Raw genomic sequence first — 17,636 nt, 5'->3', positions numbered from 1 at the left:
ATGATCTTTAAGGTCTGTTCCAGCTCTGACATTTGTAATTTTTTATTACTTATGTATTCTCTACAATAATCTGCAAGAATAGTAAGTCGGTTATCAATCACTACCTGGGCAGGAACTTTCAGGGACAGAACCCGGGTCAGGCAGCTGGGTTCAGGAGGCAGGGGGCATTCTAGGGCCTTGCAGGGCTTGCTTCTGAGTCCAGGCAACTGACATCACACACACACACACACACACACACACACACAAAGTCAGGAAAATGTGGCCTAGATCATTTTGTCTGAAAGTCACATAAATATCTTCCCAATTATATATTTGGTGTTTCTGGAAATTACTCCCTCCACTCAGATACTCCCCAGAGCAGAGCCTGATTCTTACAATTTTTTTTTTTTTAAATCTCCAGGGCTTGGTTCAATGAACGCTTATTGAAATGAACTTCTCTCGAACCTCTCAGTAAGAGTGCACCAGAATCAACGGTCACACGGGGGTAGAGTCTCAATCACTGAGGTGCCTCATATCACCTGGGGATAATAACAATCCTATCACCACCTTAGTGCCATAGAGCCCTTGAGAAGTGATTTTTCAAATCCCTAGTTCCTTTAATATTCCTACCTATCACTTCAGGGTAACCCGGGAAAAGCACGTTCCCCCGAAATACAGAAAGGGGAACTGAGATACCTGGATGCCCAAGTGGTTTGCAAAAAGGTTACACAGTCCCCGCCTCCACGGTATCGGTCCGGCTCTCTTTACTCCTCAAGAATGAAAATCCAACAAGAGCAAAAGAGAGAAGCTCAAACACCAGAAGGGCAGAGCAGGGAACGGGAGACACTCACTGCCTGCAGCTGCCTCACCACCACAGCCCCCTCCCCTCGCCCCAAAACTGTACTTACCCTGGACCCAGGTCACAGGAGGAGCATGCTTCCCTCCTGAGACCCCCTCGGACCCATCCTGGGTGAGGAAGACAGGATGCAGAGAGACCGTCTGTCCAGATGGTTCAGAGTCCAACTCACCTCAGCTAACACCTAGGGTACTAGACGTCCCGTGTCATCTGGTTAATCGGGCAAAATGTTTCTGCCGTGTGGCTCCAGAGCCCGAGCCCACGACACTGTGCGGTGTCCAGGGCTGCTGAGCTTCCCCAGAGCTTGGCAAGCTTAATATAGCTCCCAGAGTGAAACTTGGCCTCGGCCTCTGCACACAGCCCAGTTGGCCAGGACCAAAGCTTTCAGCTGACCTTTCAACCCCAATCCCTCTGTACAGACATATGGTCCAGGAATAGCGGCCCTGCCACTCGCACGGCTAGGAAGCTGAGTTTATTGGCTAGGTTTGGCTCAATCAGACCCGAGCATGGTTGCTAAAAGCAGCCTTGAAAAATGGTGCCTTGCCCACTCCCCACCCACAAGCCCTGTCACTGTCTATCACCTCACCCTGTCTTATTGCTTCATGGATAGAATGACTGCTGTTTGAAACCACCTTGTTCGTTCGTTTGGTGTCTGTCTGTCTTGCCTGCTACAGTGTCACTGCCACGAGAGTGAAGACCTTAGCCACCTTACTCCGCACTTATCCCCAGAACCTAGGATGGTGGCAAGTACCGCCAGATGCATAGTAGGGCCTTCTTAAATAATTAGATGAGTGAACGTGAGCACCCGCGCAGGAGTCTACTTTCAGCCCAGAAAGTCCACGTTTCCTTCTGTCTCTGGCCTGTTGGCTCCGACCTGCCTTTCTGGGGGTCCATTCCCATGAAGAACATGGATCAACAAACCTCTTCGGGGCCTCACATTCTGAAGCGTATGTGTCACCGGCTCTGACAATGACAGTAGGTGACAGTGGCATAAATACGTGTCCATCCCCAGGGCCACCTGGTCCCCACTCCTCTGGGTGGTCACACACTCTCAAGAAACACACGTCTGGGAAGTTGAGAGGTCCCTTTTTCCTGTTCCCTTTGGCTTGGCCCTCATACCTACCATAGCCCATGTGCCACTGCCACAAAATTTACCTGCAGGAAGTGCCATGCTGCCCCCCCCCTCCATGAGACTCTTCAGGAGCACTGATGAGTCACCTTCTAATCCTTGGCAGCCAGTGGAGGATCCTGGGGCCACCGATTGAGTCAACACACGCCACAGCAGCAAGTGAATGCAGCATCATGAACACAGCATGGGGTGGGGGCAGGACACTTGGGTGTGAACCCCAGCTCTGCTGTCCACTGACTGTGTGCGGCTGGACATGTCACTTGAGCTCACTGAGCCCCTGCTACTTCATTTGTGGGAAGAGGATGACGTAGACAGATTTAGTGGTTCTCAGCTAGGCTTTTACCGGCTCCACAAGGACCAAAATATGGGGTGGGGGAGAAATGTGCACCCTAAAGAAGGTCCTACAGGTGAAACCATCAGATTACAAATTGGGGTTAAAAGGGCCAGCCAAAGGTGACCCATTTGCTGGGCCTATGCAATGCTTTCAAAGCTTCCCATCCGAATGGCTTCAAGGGAAGGGGACAGACAGCTCCCTGCAGGGCCCCACCAGCCCTGCCGATTTATGTGCGCCTCACTCGCCCACCTCTGCTGCCTGCCTGCTCCGGTTCCTGCAATCCCACACTCGATGACCCCCAAGGTCTTTTCCAGATTCTCAAATCCCTGGATCGGTAGATCTCTGAAGCCCTTGCTGGCTCTAAAGTTCTGCAACTGCAGGTGACTTTGCTTTCAAACCCTGTGTGCATGAAGCCTCTTGAAAGGGACAGTCTAGGGATGGTCTCTGAAGTTCTCCCTGTTGTAGAAAGAAACCCTGGCACAAAGGGATTCTTGCCTCTTCTCCCAAACTATAAATTCCAAGGAGGCTACAGGACCTACTAATTCTGCCTCTGGGTGTGCTGGTGGTTGGGGCGGGATGGTGCCGGCCCAAAACTGAGATTCCCATATGTGAGGGAGGAGAACACAGTAGATGGGATTATTGTTCCTAACTCTGTGGAATCTCCCGCTAAAACAGGCCCGGCCTAGTTCCCTGCCCCGCCAATGCTGGGGTCAGCCATACCGTTTTCTTAGTGGGCATGATGTGAACAGAGACTTCACTGTACCCTACTGATGTGGCTTTGATTTTGCACTCCTGTGACACACCATGAGAAAAGCGTGTCCCGACTAGCTGTTGCTCCTTCAGTCTGGGACACGAGGAGCAGACCGGCCCCCCAGCCTGCAGCCTCATCCAGCTCCCCCACCACCTGCTGAAGTAGAGCCATCCTAGCTGACGTAAATTTGTGAGCGAGGGGGGAAAAAACATGTTTTTGTGCAGACCATGACAATTTGAGGACGGTTCCACAGCATCATTACAGCAACAGCTGACCAGCACAAGAAAGGAAAGTTGATGATCTCACTGCGACATTGCCGGGAGGAAGTAAAAGGCAACTGGCCACTGTACAGGGTCCTCGGAGCAGCAGTGCAAGGTCCCCCGTGCACACACCACCTGCCCTCTGTCGGAGCAGAAGCACTAGGAGTTAGGTGAGGTTTCCTTCCGGAGTTCCCAGTCTTTCTCTTGGAGACCACCTACAGGTAACACAGACTGCCATGTTCTAGATTCATCCATGTGCCACACCTGCCTATTTCCCCTCTCTCAGCTATAAGCTCCTGGAGGGCAAAGCCCACCGTTCCCATCATTTCCGGATCCTCTGAGCCTGGAGTAGAGCACCAGGCACTTCATGGACTCCATAAACACTCATTGTTGAATTGCAAAGAACAGAGGGGGCCTGTCCCCAGGATGACAAACAGCCCTCAGAATCAGCGAGCTCACTGCCAGGGCTGAACCATTAAAACACAGGGGCGGCCTCTGGGCCGTAGGCTTCTGGCCCTGGGGTGTTGTCGGTGCTCTGGGCTGCTCGGCCTGGGGACACACTCGGTGAATTTGGCAAGTACACGTTAAACACCTGCCAAGCGCGGGCTTGGCTCCAGGAGCAGCCTGGGAGACACTGTGTAGGGATGCCGGGAAGTCCCGCGAGAGCAAGGGCACTTACCTGGGGAGTTGGGTGGAGCAGAGGGAAGTCCCTGAGAGCAAGGGCACCTACCTGGGAGGTGGGCGGGGCAGAGGGAAGTCCAGCGAGAGCAAGGACACCTACCTGGGAGCTGGGCGGGGCGACCAGGTTGATTCCTGGAGGTGCTGCCAGGGCTCCCGAGGGCGGGCCCATGGCAGACGTGATGACTCGATATGGAGAGCCCAGGGCATTGAGGGGGGGCCCCACTGCACTCAGAGTCCGCGGGGCACTCACTGGTGTGTCCGTGTAGCTGGGGTGGCTGTCCATGGGCTTCCCAGTGGACAAGGCTGCCGACGGGCTCATGGACGTGGAGCCGGAGTGGCCGGGGGAGCCTGTAAGGAGAAGAGCATAGGTGAGGGGAGCCTGGGCCCCAGGATGGCCCCTGTGAGGATGGAGGCCTCCCTTCCTTCTGCCACACCCCGTACCTGTGAACCCAAGGTGCTCACACCCCACGCTGAGCTGGCAGGATAAAGGCAAGTGAGGGACAGACGGAGAGAGAGCCTCTTAGGGCCACAGGCATCCATGGTGTTTAGGTTCTCGGCTGCCCGCCTTAGAATCTACCTTGGCCTGGGTCACATGGACAGCCGGGGCCGCAGGGGGCACAGCCCATGAGCCCCAGGGCATCGGCGACGTGGCCTGGCCCAGCCAGACAGCGAAGGGGACTCAAGTCCAAACTCGCATGTGCAAGTGGAGGGAGCAGGTGCAGGGCTGCTCCAGAATTCCGGGTTTCTCATCCATACTGCTCGGAGAGTTGGGGCAGGGCTGAGCCTGAAAGTCGGGAGAAATTCCTTCACTCACATGCAATGAACATTTACTAAGATGCAGGTACGATTCCAGGTGCCAGGGATCCTGGAGCCCAAAAGGACACAGTTCCTGCCGTCAGGGGTCACGTTCCAGCATGGTAAGGCAGGCGGGTGGGGTGGGGTGCAGGTGCGGGCAGAGGCTGTTGTCATACCCTTGACTGCCCGGATCTTTTGCAGCTCTGGGCCCATTCACGTTCCTTCCCTGCCTGTCTTCACACCATGGGGCTTTATCAGCACTCAGGGAAGAAGACTCAGGAGGCCTGGCCACAGCTTAAGGGCCGCAGAGGCCCAGGAAGGCCGGTGCAGACAGGCCTGTCCAGACTGTTCCCGCCTCCAGACACAGGGAGCCGTGGTCGCAGGTGTCCAAGGAACAGGCCCTGGGCACATGGTCGTCTGGTACCATTTCTCCCACGTAAGTTAACTCCAAGGTCCCTTATGGTCAGCCGCAGCTCAAGATGACAGAGAAGGAGGGCGCCCCACCATCCTTGCAGGGGCCCGGCATGAACATTCTCTCCAGAAGGGAGAAGCTATGAACCTCAGCATGTGTAGCAGCAAAGCAGAGACTGGAAGCTCAACAGGGCAGTGCTGCTCCCCTGCATGGTTCCCTGTTCATTCGGGGAGTACCTGCTACATGCACGGTGCTGTCCTAACTCTCGGGAGACAACAGGGGTCATTAAGGGTGGTGTTGGGAGCAGAATCGGGGGAGGGACGTGCTCCCTTTGAATGCTGGGGAGGAGCACAGTGCCTCGGAAGTAGAACTGTGGAGCTATTCTTGTTTTTTTTTTAATAATAAATTTATTTTTTATTGGTGTTCAATTTGCCAACATACAGAATAACCCCAGTGCTCATCCCGTCAAGTGCCCCCCTCAGTGCCTGTCACCCAGTCACCCCCACCCCCCGCCCTCCTCCCCTTCCACCACTCCTAGTTCGTTTCCCAGAGTTAGGAATCTCTCATGTTCTGTCTCCCTTTCTGATATTTCCTACCCATTTCTTCTCCCTTCCCCTCTATTCCCTTTCACTATTATTTATATTTCCCAAATGAATGAGACCATATAATGTTTGTCCTTCTCCGATTGACTTATTTCACTCAGCATCATACCCTCCAGTTCCATCCATGTTGAAGCAAATGGGGGGGGTATTCTTGTTTAATTATTGAGATCATAGGTAATAGTAGACACACAACACCGTATTTTAGGTGTACCACATAATGATTTGATATTTGTATATGTGGCAAAAATGATCACCACAGATAAGACTCGTTAACACACATCAGCACACACAGTGAGAAATTTCTTTCCTTGTGATGACAACTTTCAAGATCTACTCTCAGCAACTTTCAAACGTACAAGACCGTGTTATCGACTACAGTCACCACGCTGTCATTACGTCCCAGGGATGTATTTATGACTCGAAGTTTGTACCTTTTGATTCCCTTTCCCCATTTCTCCCACCCCCATCCCTGCCTCTGGCAACCACCAATCTGTTCTCTGGATCTATGAGCTCGAGGTATGATTATTATTATCACCAATATTATTATCAGACTTCACAGAAGTGAGATCACACAGTATTTGTCTTTCCCTGTCTGACTTACTTCACTTAGCACAGCCCCCTAAGGTCCATCCGTGTGGTCACAAATGAAAAGACCTCATTCTTTCTTATGGCAAAATAGTGTCCCATCTCATATATATCCGTTATCCATTCAACGATGGACAGTTAGGTTGCTTGCACAGCTCGGCTATTGCAAATAATGCTACAATGAACGTGGAGGTGCGTTTTTGGCTTTTTGTGTGTGGGGGGGTGTTTTCTCTATGCAACTACTCCTTTTTTTTTTTTTTTTAAGATTTATTTATGGGGCTTCCGTGTGGCTCAGTCCGTTAAGCTTCTGCCTTCAACTCAGGTCATGATCCGGAGGTCCTGGGACTGAGCCCTGCATCTGGCTCCCTGCTCCGCTCAGTGGGGAGTCTGCTTCTCCCTCTGCCTCTGCTTCTCCCCCTGCTCATCCTCCCTCTCTCATTATCTCTCTATTGCTTACTGTTTCTCCCTCTCTCTCTCTCTCTCTCTCTCTCTCTCTCTCTCTCTCTCTCGGTGAGGGGAGGGGTAAAGGGAGAGAGAGAATCTCAAGCTGAGTCCCCTGAGTGCAGAGCCCTTTGCTGGGCTCAATCTCACGAACCTGAGATCATGGCCTGAACCAAAATCAAGAGTCAGACACTTAATGCACTGAGCCACCCAGGTGCTCCTCTCTGTGCAGCTACTTTTAAACATAAATATTCCACTGGGAAAATGTCAACCTAGAGTTTCTCTTGAGCTGCTGCTAACGTGGTTAAGGATTCCCCGTGGAGAGAACTGTCACTGCCACAGTCAAGGAAGCTCTGACCCTCATTCATCCTACCCAGGAGTTTCCATCTATCAGGGACAATTGTCTTATAAACGGATAAATCCCTAATCACCTGTTCTAAGTAGCACGACTGAGGATGAACCACGTTCTGTGGGTCCGCAGAGAAGTGCCAAAGGGGTTCGCATGAACGGGTCAGCCACTTACCACGTGTCCTGAGTAGCATTAGGCAAATTCCATACACTAACTCACTTCATCCTGACAGTTAAGCCTGTGAGGATCATTTTAGCCTTTTAAAAAGATGAGGAAACTCATGCTCAGCCTCACCCCCATGCTGCTCCCTGTTCAAGATGATTTGCCCTCCCTTCCATTTCTAGCAAGTTCTAACTCATCCTCCCAGGTCTAACACAAGTGTCACCTCCTCCAGGAAGCCTTCCCTGATGTTGATGTCCTTTTCCGTTTTCTAACAACAGTCTGGGCCTGCTCATATCTTCGCACTTATTATACTGTGTCACCATATTGATTGATTTCCCCATCTTTTCCATTGACCTGGGAGAAGGGAGGAAGGTGTCCGTTCTTGCTTCCCCGCCCCCAGCGTGGTACCTGGCGCTTGCCTGGCTGTTTAAGTGACAGAGCTTAGATTCCAACTGTCAATCTGAAGCCCACGCTCTCCCCTGCGTGTGCTGTCAAGGACAGCAAGGATGATTTGGAGAGCCATCACATCACAGCGTACACGATGACTCAATTATGGAGGGATCTCAAGCTGAAAGTTTATCTGAAGGAGAAAGGGCAGCTTCCAAGAACCGGAGCCAGAAACACCAAAAATCCTCCCAGATGGCCACTGATGGGAAAGGACAATTTTAGACTCTTCTGAGGCCCTGGAAGGCTGTGACATTTAAAGAGGCCAATGTATATCTTGAGCCTGTTCCTAAGATAACGTGTGACAGGTGAGCGGGGAGCCGTGCTCTCCGCCGAGACACTGGCCACCCCGCCCCCACAGCCCGGCCACCCGAAGGGAATCGATGTTCCCTTCCGCTCCAGCTTTCCAGACACAGACCAAAGGACCCTGCTATCCTCCTTCACGTGGATCGCAGAGAGCCTGCGCCCTGCCCGTCTGTACCCCAACAGCAGGCCCGGAGCTGGGGGGACACACAGGGACCAGACTCTGCATCACACATTCATCAACCCAAGAGTTCCTGGGGTGTGGAACCTGCGACACGGTGGTAAGGGACATTTTAGGCCATATGTGAAGTGACAAACTCTTGAAAAACATATTAATAGTTCTTTTTTTTAATAGTTCTATAATTATTTTTACTGTTTCCTTCTATTTATAGCAAGTGACTGGGCTTCTATTTTTGCGTTGAGATTACCTTTCTAAAAATAGCTATTTAAGTTTTCAAAATGAGAGTAAGGGCACCTGGGTGGCTCAGTCAGTTGAGCATCTGACTCTTGATTTCGGCTCAGGTCATGATCTCAGGATTGTAAGATCCAGCCCTGCATCGGGCTCCCCACTCAGGGGAGTCTGCTTGAGATTCTCTCTCTCTCTCCCTCGGTCTCTCCTCCTGCTCTCTCTCTCTCTCTCTCCAAAATAAATAAACGGGCACTTGGGTGGTTCAGTCAGTTAAGCATCTGCCTTCGGCTCAGCTCATGATCCCGGGATCCTGGAATCAAGCCTCGCATTGGATTCCCTGCTCAGTGGGGAGCCTGCTTCTCCCTCTCCCTCTGCTGCTCACCCTGCTTGTGCTCTCTCTCAAATACATAAATAAAATCCCAAAAATAAATAAACAAATGTTTGAAAAAAAAAATAAATTGACCTAGGACAAAGTAAGTACAAGGACCTCAATATGTAGGACACTTGGGAATAGGGACATGTAAAGGGATGATGTATAAGAGGAACACTGACCTGCACAAAAACATAGAAACACGGACTTTGGGGAACTCACAAGTTGTCCCAAGAATAAAAGAAGATGATGTGAGGGTGACTGAAATTAAAAGTGCACTGTTTTTATTGATAATAATAATGAGGACAGTCAAAATAGGCCTCGGCTGCTCAGTGAGGAGCATAGCATGGCTGAGACAGGATGAAACAGACTTAAAGCTTGCTTTGCAATGGCCCTACCATGCGGTTTGCTTCTGCTGAGTCAGTGATGCAGAAGAGGTGGGCTACTTTATAACCACACTTCAAAGAATAAAATAAAATTCAGAAAGACTGATACAGCTGACACGATTGCATGTTGGTTCTGTGTCTCTCCCATGACCCACTGGTTCTCAGACATGAAAGCTTTGCTTTTAGAAAAGGTGGGAATCAGTGCCTCTAATGATGGAAGTGTTTCCCAATGGGAAGTGAACCTGTCCTCCAAAGAGACCACAGAGCGTCAGACCCACAGATGGCCCTTTCATCACCTTCCCTCTCTCTCTTTTTTAATTAATTAATTAATTATTTTTTAAAAAGATTTTATTTATTTATTCATGAGAGACACAGAGAGAGAGGCAGAGACATAGGCAGAGGGAGAAGCAGGCTCCATGCAGGGAGCCCAATGTGGGACTCAAACCCAGGTCTCCAGGATCACGCCCTGAGCTGAAGGCAGGTGCTAAACCACTGAGCCACCCAGGGATTCCCCCCTCTTTCCTCTTTTTCTCAAAGCCATGTTGGAGCCATAGCCAGGACCAAAAGGTACACACGTTTTTTTCCAGAAACCCGGTTTCTAGTCTAGATCCAAGGTCAAGGTATCCTCCAGTGCTTCCCTCTTGTTCCTACAGCCCCATCCTCCCTGGTCTCTGCACCTCAGCAGCCTTGCTCCATCCCTGACCCTACATCCTCTTAATCCTCTTTAGCCATAGCCGGACTGTGCCCGCTGCCAGATGCCTGGGAGATGCACAAACCCTCCACTCCGCAGAGTCGATTCTCTTTATTCAGGCAGTGATTTGTTTAAATAAAAAGTAACTCATCTAATGGGAAATGGCTAGTGGGCTCTCTTTTCTTCTCTCCTGGCAACATACTTAAGAAAAGTCTTTCATATTTCCGGGCCTCATTCTGCTCAGGGGTCTCCGAGACCCCTCCCACTACCACTCCATGAACATGGATGAGGATGCGGCCCACTGAGGTCTCAAAGAAGCAGCGCCAGTCACAGCAATCTGGCATGGGTGTGAGTCTGGACCCCTTTCCGAGGGGCCCCTGGTCCTTGGCAGCTGGACCTTGTTAGACCTTCGTTCTGTTTGGGACGCTGAGTGTCACCAGCAGTCAAGCTGTCTGGGAATCTGCAGGGCGCCCACACCAGCATGATTCCTCACGTCTATGTGTGCATCGTGGCACTGCAGTGGCCCAGCCAAACACAAGACTGAAGCCACAAAATCCTAGGTTGGATTCGAGGCTCCACCTCCTTCCAGTCACGTAGACTTGAGCAAGGAATGTGACCCTCGAACTGCAGTTCCCCACCCAAAGTGGGGACACACGTGCCTACCTCAGTGGCCTGCTGAGAGCACCTGAGAGCACAGGCCCCATGGTGGCAGGTGCAATAATTTACTGTTCTGTAATTGTTGTGAGCAAGGCACTGTGTGTGGCCTGAATGCCATTGGAGAAGATCGTGTACGTCGAGGGCTTAGACCAAGCCAGGCCTGTGGTAAATGCTCTATCGAGGAAAGTCGTCACCACACACTGGTACGGACATACCAGTTGTTTATAATATTGAGTTGTCTGAATCGGCTAGTACAGCCACTGCTCTGAGCCCGGAGTGCCCCTCCGTCATCCCAGCTACTCCACCCTCCTAGGATCGCCCAGGTCTCCCCATAGCCCAGCCTGGCACAAAGAGGTCCCTCCACGTGACCCCCCCCCGACCCCCCCCCCCCGGCTATCTGCTGTCTTCCTGGTTGTCACATACTTTTAATTTCCACTTGCCGTGAACGGTCACCATCATGGTACCCAGCACTGAGCCTGGAACTTGGCAGACGCTCAAAAAGTACCTGACGACAAGACAGGATCAGAGATGGGATAATTTTTTGTTGATTAACGTGTATGACGATAGGGAGTTGATCAATAGAAATTACTTGCATAGGAAGTCTACAGCCCCACTGTTTACCAAAGTGAAAATCTCTGAGTAACAAATTGCATGTGCATGTTGAGGGGGTACTTGTTGAGAAAGAGAAGCCCGGGTACTCAGAACTACAGAATTCTTACCAAAGTGAGGAGGTTGCCTAGCAACCTCATCCTCAGCCAATGAAAGGAAAATGTCAAGCATGAGTCTTTCTGACTGGCCAGACAAGGGAGCAAATGGCTCGGTGTTTCCACCCCTTTCTGCTGTGCCAGGGTAGTTCGCTGGCCTAACAAGCCTCTCCTGCACGGAGTGGAAACTTGTCATGAATCTTGATACTGGGTCGTACCCACCCACAGGGAAGGGGACAGAAGTAGAGACATGCTATTCCAGAGAGGCAGGACTCTTGTGAGGTCTAGGGAGCACCACAGGGCTCCATCCCATTCAACTCTCTCCCCCAGAGACACCATCGCACATCCAAGCCTGTCTGCTTGTCTCCACTGGAGGGACCTGGTGCATGAGCCCCAGCATCAGAGAGTAGTCCGACACCTGGCTTGTTCTTCCTTTAAAAAAATATATATTTTTATTATTTACAGAGAGAGTGCATGGGGGGGAGGTGTAGAGGCCAAGGAAGAGACTCTCCAGCAGATTCCCTACTGAGCTCGGAGCTGGATCCCAGGACCCTGAGATCATGAAGTGAGCCAAAATCAAGAGTCGGATGCTGAACCGATGAGCACCCCTGGCTGGTCATTCCCAGTCTAAGGGACCCCTACTCCCACATCCCTTCCCAGCTTGGCTCCGAACACACAGGCAGGCTGAGGCCCGCCACAGGAAGGCACTTTAACTGATGCTTCAATCGTCGCCTCCTCCCATGACTAACAACAACAGCTCAACATTGGCTGAGCGACTGCCGAGGAAGACCAGATCCGGTTCTCAGCACTTGACATATATTGACACGTCCTGCACCCACAAGCCCCGTTAAGGCCGGCATGCTGCTCTCCACTGTGCAGATGCAGGGACTGGGGGCCAGGGATGTTGGAGACACTGCCCAAGGGAACACCACTCGTGAATGGGACCAGCGGCCTCTGAATGGAGCAACCAAGGCAACCGATGTGGGTTTTGCCCCAGCCCCACCACGGGAAGGACTCCGCTCTGCGACTCCTCCCAGCAGCACAGGACAGCTCCCTGCCTCCCCCGACCCAACCCAACATGAGACCTCCCTCTGGATCTTGACCTTCGCACTTCCTTTCTTTTTGTTTTTTAAAGTTTTTTTTTTTTTTTTTTTAAGAATCTCTACGCCAGCATGGTGCTCGAACTCACAACCCCGAGATCAGAGTCACAGGCTCTAGGCTCTGAGCCAGCCAGATTCTCCCACCCCCGGCGCTGTCTGCTGAGGACGCAACCCATCCTGACTCTGGCCCCTCACAGTTCCAGGCTGGCCAGGGCGCCCATTGTCGGGGTCCCAGCTCAGCCCGACCTCTTCCTCTACCTCCTTCGGTAGAAGGGGCACTCGGACGCCCGGTGCTAGTCCACATTTCTTACACGTGGGTCACGACCTGCATGTTCAAAAGCACCTACACTCGGGACACCTGGGTGGCTCAGCGATTGAGCATCTGCCTTTGGCTCCAGGCGTGATCCCAGGGTCCTGGGATCGAGTCCCGCATCGGGCTCCCCATGGGGCACCTGCTTCTCCCTCTGCCTATGTGTCTCATGAATAAATAAATAAAATCTTAAACAAACAAACAAACAAAAAAAGCACCTACACTTAAACCTCAGGGCTTCACGGCCACCCTGACATGGGACAGGAAGGACGGGCACAGCGCTCTGCATGTTAACAGGTGCCAACCTCAAGTGGGGAGACGCTGAACTCAGTGCGGGGGCGGGGAGTGAGGAGCAGAGGTGGAAGCCACATTTTTTTTTTTGATAAGAAGAGTCCTCTGCTACCAAAGCACTTTCTGGCTTTCTAGATGGGGAAAACCAAAGGAACGTGATATGCAAGGGGAGTGTGTGGGAGAAGGGGCTCAGCACCCGGGGCCCCTCAGCAACATGTGGGGACCTGTAGATGAGCAGCCCACAGGTTGCCTGCAGCTGGCCATCCTTTCAGGGGCGCCCAGGGCAGCTCTCCTGCTTCCTGCCCTGAAGGAGGGGAGGGCTCAGAGGCTGCTCCGCAGGAGGGATGGGGCTGCCTCTTGGGGTGCTAGGCCTGCTAGGCTGAGGGAGGAGAGCACAGGGGCATCCCTCTCTCCTCCCCTCTCTCCCTCCTCCCCACACCCAGCCCCTTCCACACCCCCTCCCCTAAAATCTGCAGTGATGGAGGTAGTGAAAAGCAGGCAAAGATTGATAATCAGCCTCATTATTACCAGCATTATATATAATTATAGCAAAACCTTACTCATTTCGATCAATTGAGAGGAAAAAAATCAGTCTAAATCCGTGACAAGTTGGCAGATTACTTTTAAATTACAATTTTATTACTCCTAAGTAACACACGTGAAGAGTTTGTGTTTCGAGTACCACAAGCTAATGGTTATTAAGTGGAGATTTTATAAAATCTGCTTTAAAAGACTCTTTTGTAATTAACACCCCGTTAATATGCTAATGATGCTCCTACCAGGCTTTTTAAATTGCTTCAAAACAGATGTAACTTAAATAGGGCAACACTTCTAAGATGCTATTTGCTCCACAAACCTTTTTTTTTTTTTGGGTTGTTTTTTTTTTTTTTGGTGAATGAGCAAATACAAACTAGTTCATAGCAGGACCGATTTAATCAAACCTTTCCAAATGAGATAGGCCATAAATTATTAAGGCCACATTGCTTGGGGTTAGAAACCAGACTTCTAGGATTTGAAGAACTACCTTATTTTAGAGAAGAGAAAACAATCCCACAGAGGTTGCACGACTTGCTCAAGGCCACACATGGTCAGGACAGAGACACTGGGTCTTCTGGCTCCCAGGCTCCAGGACATTCCACATTCCACGAACCGTCTCACTCACACAAAACGCTTCCCAACTATAATGCTATTTATTCCCATGTCAGCTATTGGTTCAGCCAGTCAAAAAAAAAAAAATATATATATATATATCCGTTGAGTGCCTACTATGTCCCAGACCCCAGACTAGGCGCTCTGGAGAGAGGGGTCCCTCCTGGGGGGCCGGTGCCTGTTTCACGTAAGCATCAAACTGACTCACAGTAATCGCCAGGGCAGAAATGATCCCCATTAGGGAGATTTAGAAAAAACAGGTTCAGAATGATAAAGTGACCTTTCTAAGCGCCCCTTGTGAATTGTTACAGACCTAGAATCTGAGTCGAGCCTAGCACTATTTTTTCTTAACCTTCCTGCATATAATTAATGGCATTTTGCTTGCGTCCCACCTTTCCCACCCAGGACCACATTATCTGCCTTGACGGTATGGGCAGATATTGTGCTGTGTCTGTGGCCTAAGAGGTACTCCACGATCCTGAGGCAGGGGTGACACTCACAAGGGACACCGTCTGCCCCTTCAAGCCATGTTCATATACTGGGCACACCATGTACCCGTGGATCCACCAAGGCAATGCCAACAAGTGTTTCAGGCATTAGCTGAGGGTGCCCCCACCTCACCTCTTGTCCCTAAAGTCCTTGAACATCAATCCTGTCCACATCCAGCTCTTGAACCCGTGATCTCAATCCCTTTTCCAGTCTCTCTGGACTTCTTGTTCAGATATGCTCTCTCTGACCTCTAAATATGGACAGCCTTCTTCTTTTTTTTTTAAGATTTTATTTTATTTATTCATGAGAGAGGCAAAGACACAGGCAGAGGGAGAAGCAGGCTCCCTGCAGGGAACCCGATGCCTCGATCCCAGGACCCCGGGGTCGCGCCCTGAGCCGAAGGCAGATGCTCATCCGCTGAGCCTCCCAGGTGCCCCTAAATATGGACAGTCTTCTGAAGACTGCAGATCATCTTAAAATGCAGTGAACAACATCCCTAGTGCGGTATTATCATTAGGTGATGCACATAGGATCATTTGTTCTCAGGTTCTAAACACCTAAATTCCTGGGACCCATTCACCTATCCCCAGGCCCAAAAAACATTTCTAGAAATAATTCATCTCCAAATGTTATGCAGACGTCAGAGCTTGTAACTAGTTTATCATCCCTTCAGGATAAGGGATGGGTCCTCGTTCTCGGGGTCCTGCACAACCCTTGCACAAGCCAGATACTTAGTCAATGTGTGCCGAACAACTGATTGGCACTCCCAGACAGTCTAGAATATTCTCTCCCAGCGCATGACCTCTAATCTTTGCTCTGCTCCCCTCGTCGCTGGGATGAGAAAGCACAGACACCAGGAGCCCCAAACTCTCCAAGAGACTGCTTCCCCGTGACACGAGTGACCAGCAAACCAGGGATGAAGGAGACCCCGAGTCACAGAATGGAAAGCCAGGCAAGCCAGCCGAGAAGAAACATCCCAACATAGGCGTTAGGCACTTTCTCGGCCACTCCTCTGACTTCTTGTAAATGCTTTCTGAATTAAAGATCACAAGCTTTTCCATCTTTTAAGTTCAGATGTTGAATTCTGAAATCCCATCAGGAATTTGAGCTTGATTTTGAACCCAGAGACTTCCTGTCTTTCCTCTTTCTCTCTTAATCAGAGGATCTGATAAAGACAGCAGGGGGCTCCAGGTTGTTCAGTGACTCATCAAAGTCACTGGCCCAGGGCCAGGGTCTCCTGAAGCCTGGAGGGGTTGCAGGTCCCAGGTCCCAGCTCTCTTTCTGCCAGATCTCCTGAGTGCCTGCCCTAGAGTGATTTGTTGAAACAGAACTTCCTGTAACAGGCACAGAATCCACGTCTCACTTTGCTTTGTCAGCATCTCCGGGTGCGCCATCTGAGGCTTTAACAACAGGCACACCTCCCCTAAGAACCATCTACATACAAAATTCTAGCTGAATTTAGAACTGTAGTCTCTAAATTTCCTGAAATGGGGAAAGGGATCTTTTACCGTGTGTTTACAGCAGCCCAGGCTTTATTTTATTAAATCCCTACACCAGGGTGCTCCTGGGTGGCTCCGTGGTTGAGCATCTGCCTTGGGCCCAGGGCATGATCTTGGAGTTCTGGGATCTAGTCCCACGTCGGGCTCCCTGCATGGAGCCTGCTTCTCCCTCTGCCTGTGTCTCTGCCTCTCTCTCTCTCTCTGTGTGTGTTTCTCATGAATAAATAAATAAAATCTTAAAATAAAATGAAATAAAAATAAATAAATCCCTAACCGTAGAAGGCTAACACTGACCCTGCGTGGTGGAGAGTATTGAGTTATTTGAGGGCTCTCTGAGGCTCCCCGCACCATCTCCTCCTCCTGCCTCCCCAGCTGGCCCCTCAGGGGGTTCTGGAGAGTCCAGTCTGAAGATCACAAGCAGCTGCAGATCCTGGGCAAGCCACACCTGCTTCTCCAAGTGTCCTCAACTGAAACTAAGGGGTCACCCCCATGGCCCGCAGGCCCCTCTGTCTAGCTCTGAAGACTCAGCTCTGTGGCAGGGAAGCCGGCTGTTCAGAGCCAACAACAGGAACCACTGTCAACTGGAAACCACTCAGAAATGGTAATAAACCTTCTCCAGAATGACCCCCGAGCGGTCCACAAACACCCAGATGCAGGGCATCCCTGTGCCTCCTTTTCTGCTGCTTTAGTTACGGTTCCTCTCCCCACCACGACAGGATTATCGAGCGGTTGCAATGGAGACCCTATAGCCAGCAAAGACTCAGATGTTTACTATCCGGTTCTGCAGAGAAAGAGCTTGCCAATTCCCACCCTGGAATGTAAAACTGGGTTCCACGGATTAGAATAAAGTGGGACCCATCTGGCAAAGTTTTTGGGTTTTGTTTCCTAAGGACCTTTGAGTACCTGGTGCCCTGCCCCCACCCCCACCCCCTGGTCATTTTATTCATTTGCAATTACGTACATCCAAAAAATTACGTACATCCAAAAAATCCCTAAGAAAGTTGTAGAAGAGCACAGAGCAAGAACTGAATATGTTAGTTGCAGTTCTTATACAGAATTCACCAATTTGTGGCAGATCTGGGACTCTGTTCCCCCTGCACCCCACTCCCTCTCTCCCCTACCCCCCTGCAAGCAGCAGGCACAGCACAGGGCTTCACACAGCAGCCCCGGCCCCTGCCTGGGTTAGGATCCTGGGTCTGCTCCTTACCAGCTGGGTGTCTTGAGCAGGTTACTAAACCTCCTCGTGGCTCTACATTCTCATCTGTAAAATGGGAATAAGAGTAGCACCTTCCCTCCAGGGACCTTTGAGAATATTAAATGGGACGGTTCTTGCAATGCCCGTGGAAGAGGGTTTGGCACCCAGTAGGTGCCTCAGGCACATTAGCTACTAGTTGCACTCTTAGTGATGATCGCTGAGCCAGGACCTAGATCGATCCCACAAGAACCGCCCAAACCCAGGCATTCCAGAAAATAAACTTTACATTCCCTGGGCCTCTGA

At 50.9% G+C, this 17,636-nt stretch overlaps 1 protein-coding gene across 6 annotated transcripts in view; it reads right to left on the bottom strand.

The window, feature by feature from the left end:
* The window catches only part of RXRG (retinoid X receptor gamma), a 45,329-nt gene that overhangs the window by 23,059 nt on the left and 4,634 nt on the right, over positions 1-17,636 (bottom strand). The window contains exons 1-3 of one of the 6 annotated variants that reach the window (XM_025420913.3): positions 11,186-11,219; positions 11,020-11,101; positions 4,091-4,338 (exon numbers count right to left, since the gene is read on the bottom strand). In XM_025420913.3, the coding sequence (XP_025276698.3) occupies positions 4,091-4,338; positions 11,020-11,101; positions 11,186-11,191 (336 nt within the window). In that variant the 5' untranslated portion in view covers positions 11,192-11,219. Of the gene's footprint in view, positions 1-887; positions 1,159-4,090; positions 4,339-11,019; positions 11,295-17,636 lie in introns of those variants that run through there. The other 5 variants (XM_035711191.2, XM_025420912.3, XM_025420914.3 and 2 more) reach the window with 5 other exon arrangements.

Source organism: Canis lupus, chromosome 38 (genome assembly GCF_003254725.2).
Source record: "Canis lupus dingo isolate Sandy chromosome 38, ASM325472v2, whole genome shotgun sequence".
NCBI classification, from domain to species: domain Eukaryota; kingdom Metazoa; phylum Chordata; class Mammalia; order Carnivora; family Canidae; genus Canis; species Canis lupus.
Note: the sequence above shows the minus strand (reverse complement) of the source record. Positions and strands in the feature narration are given on the sequence as shown.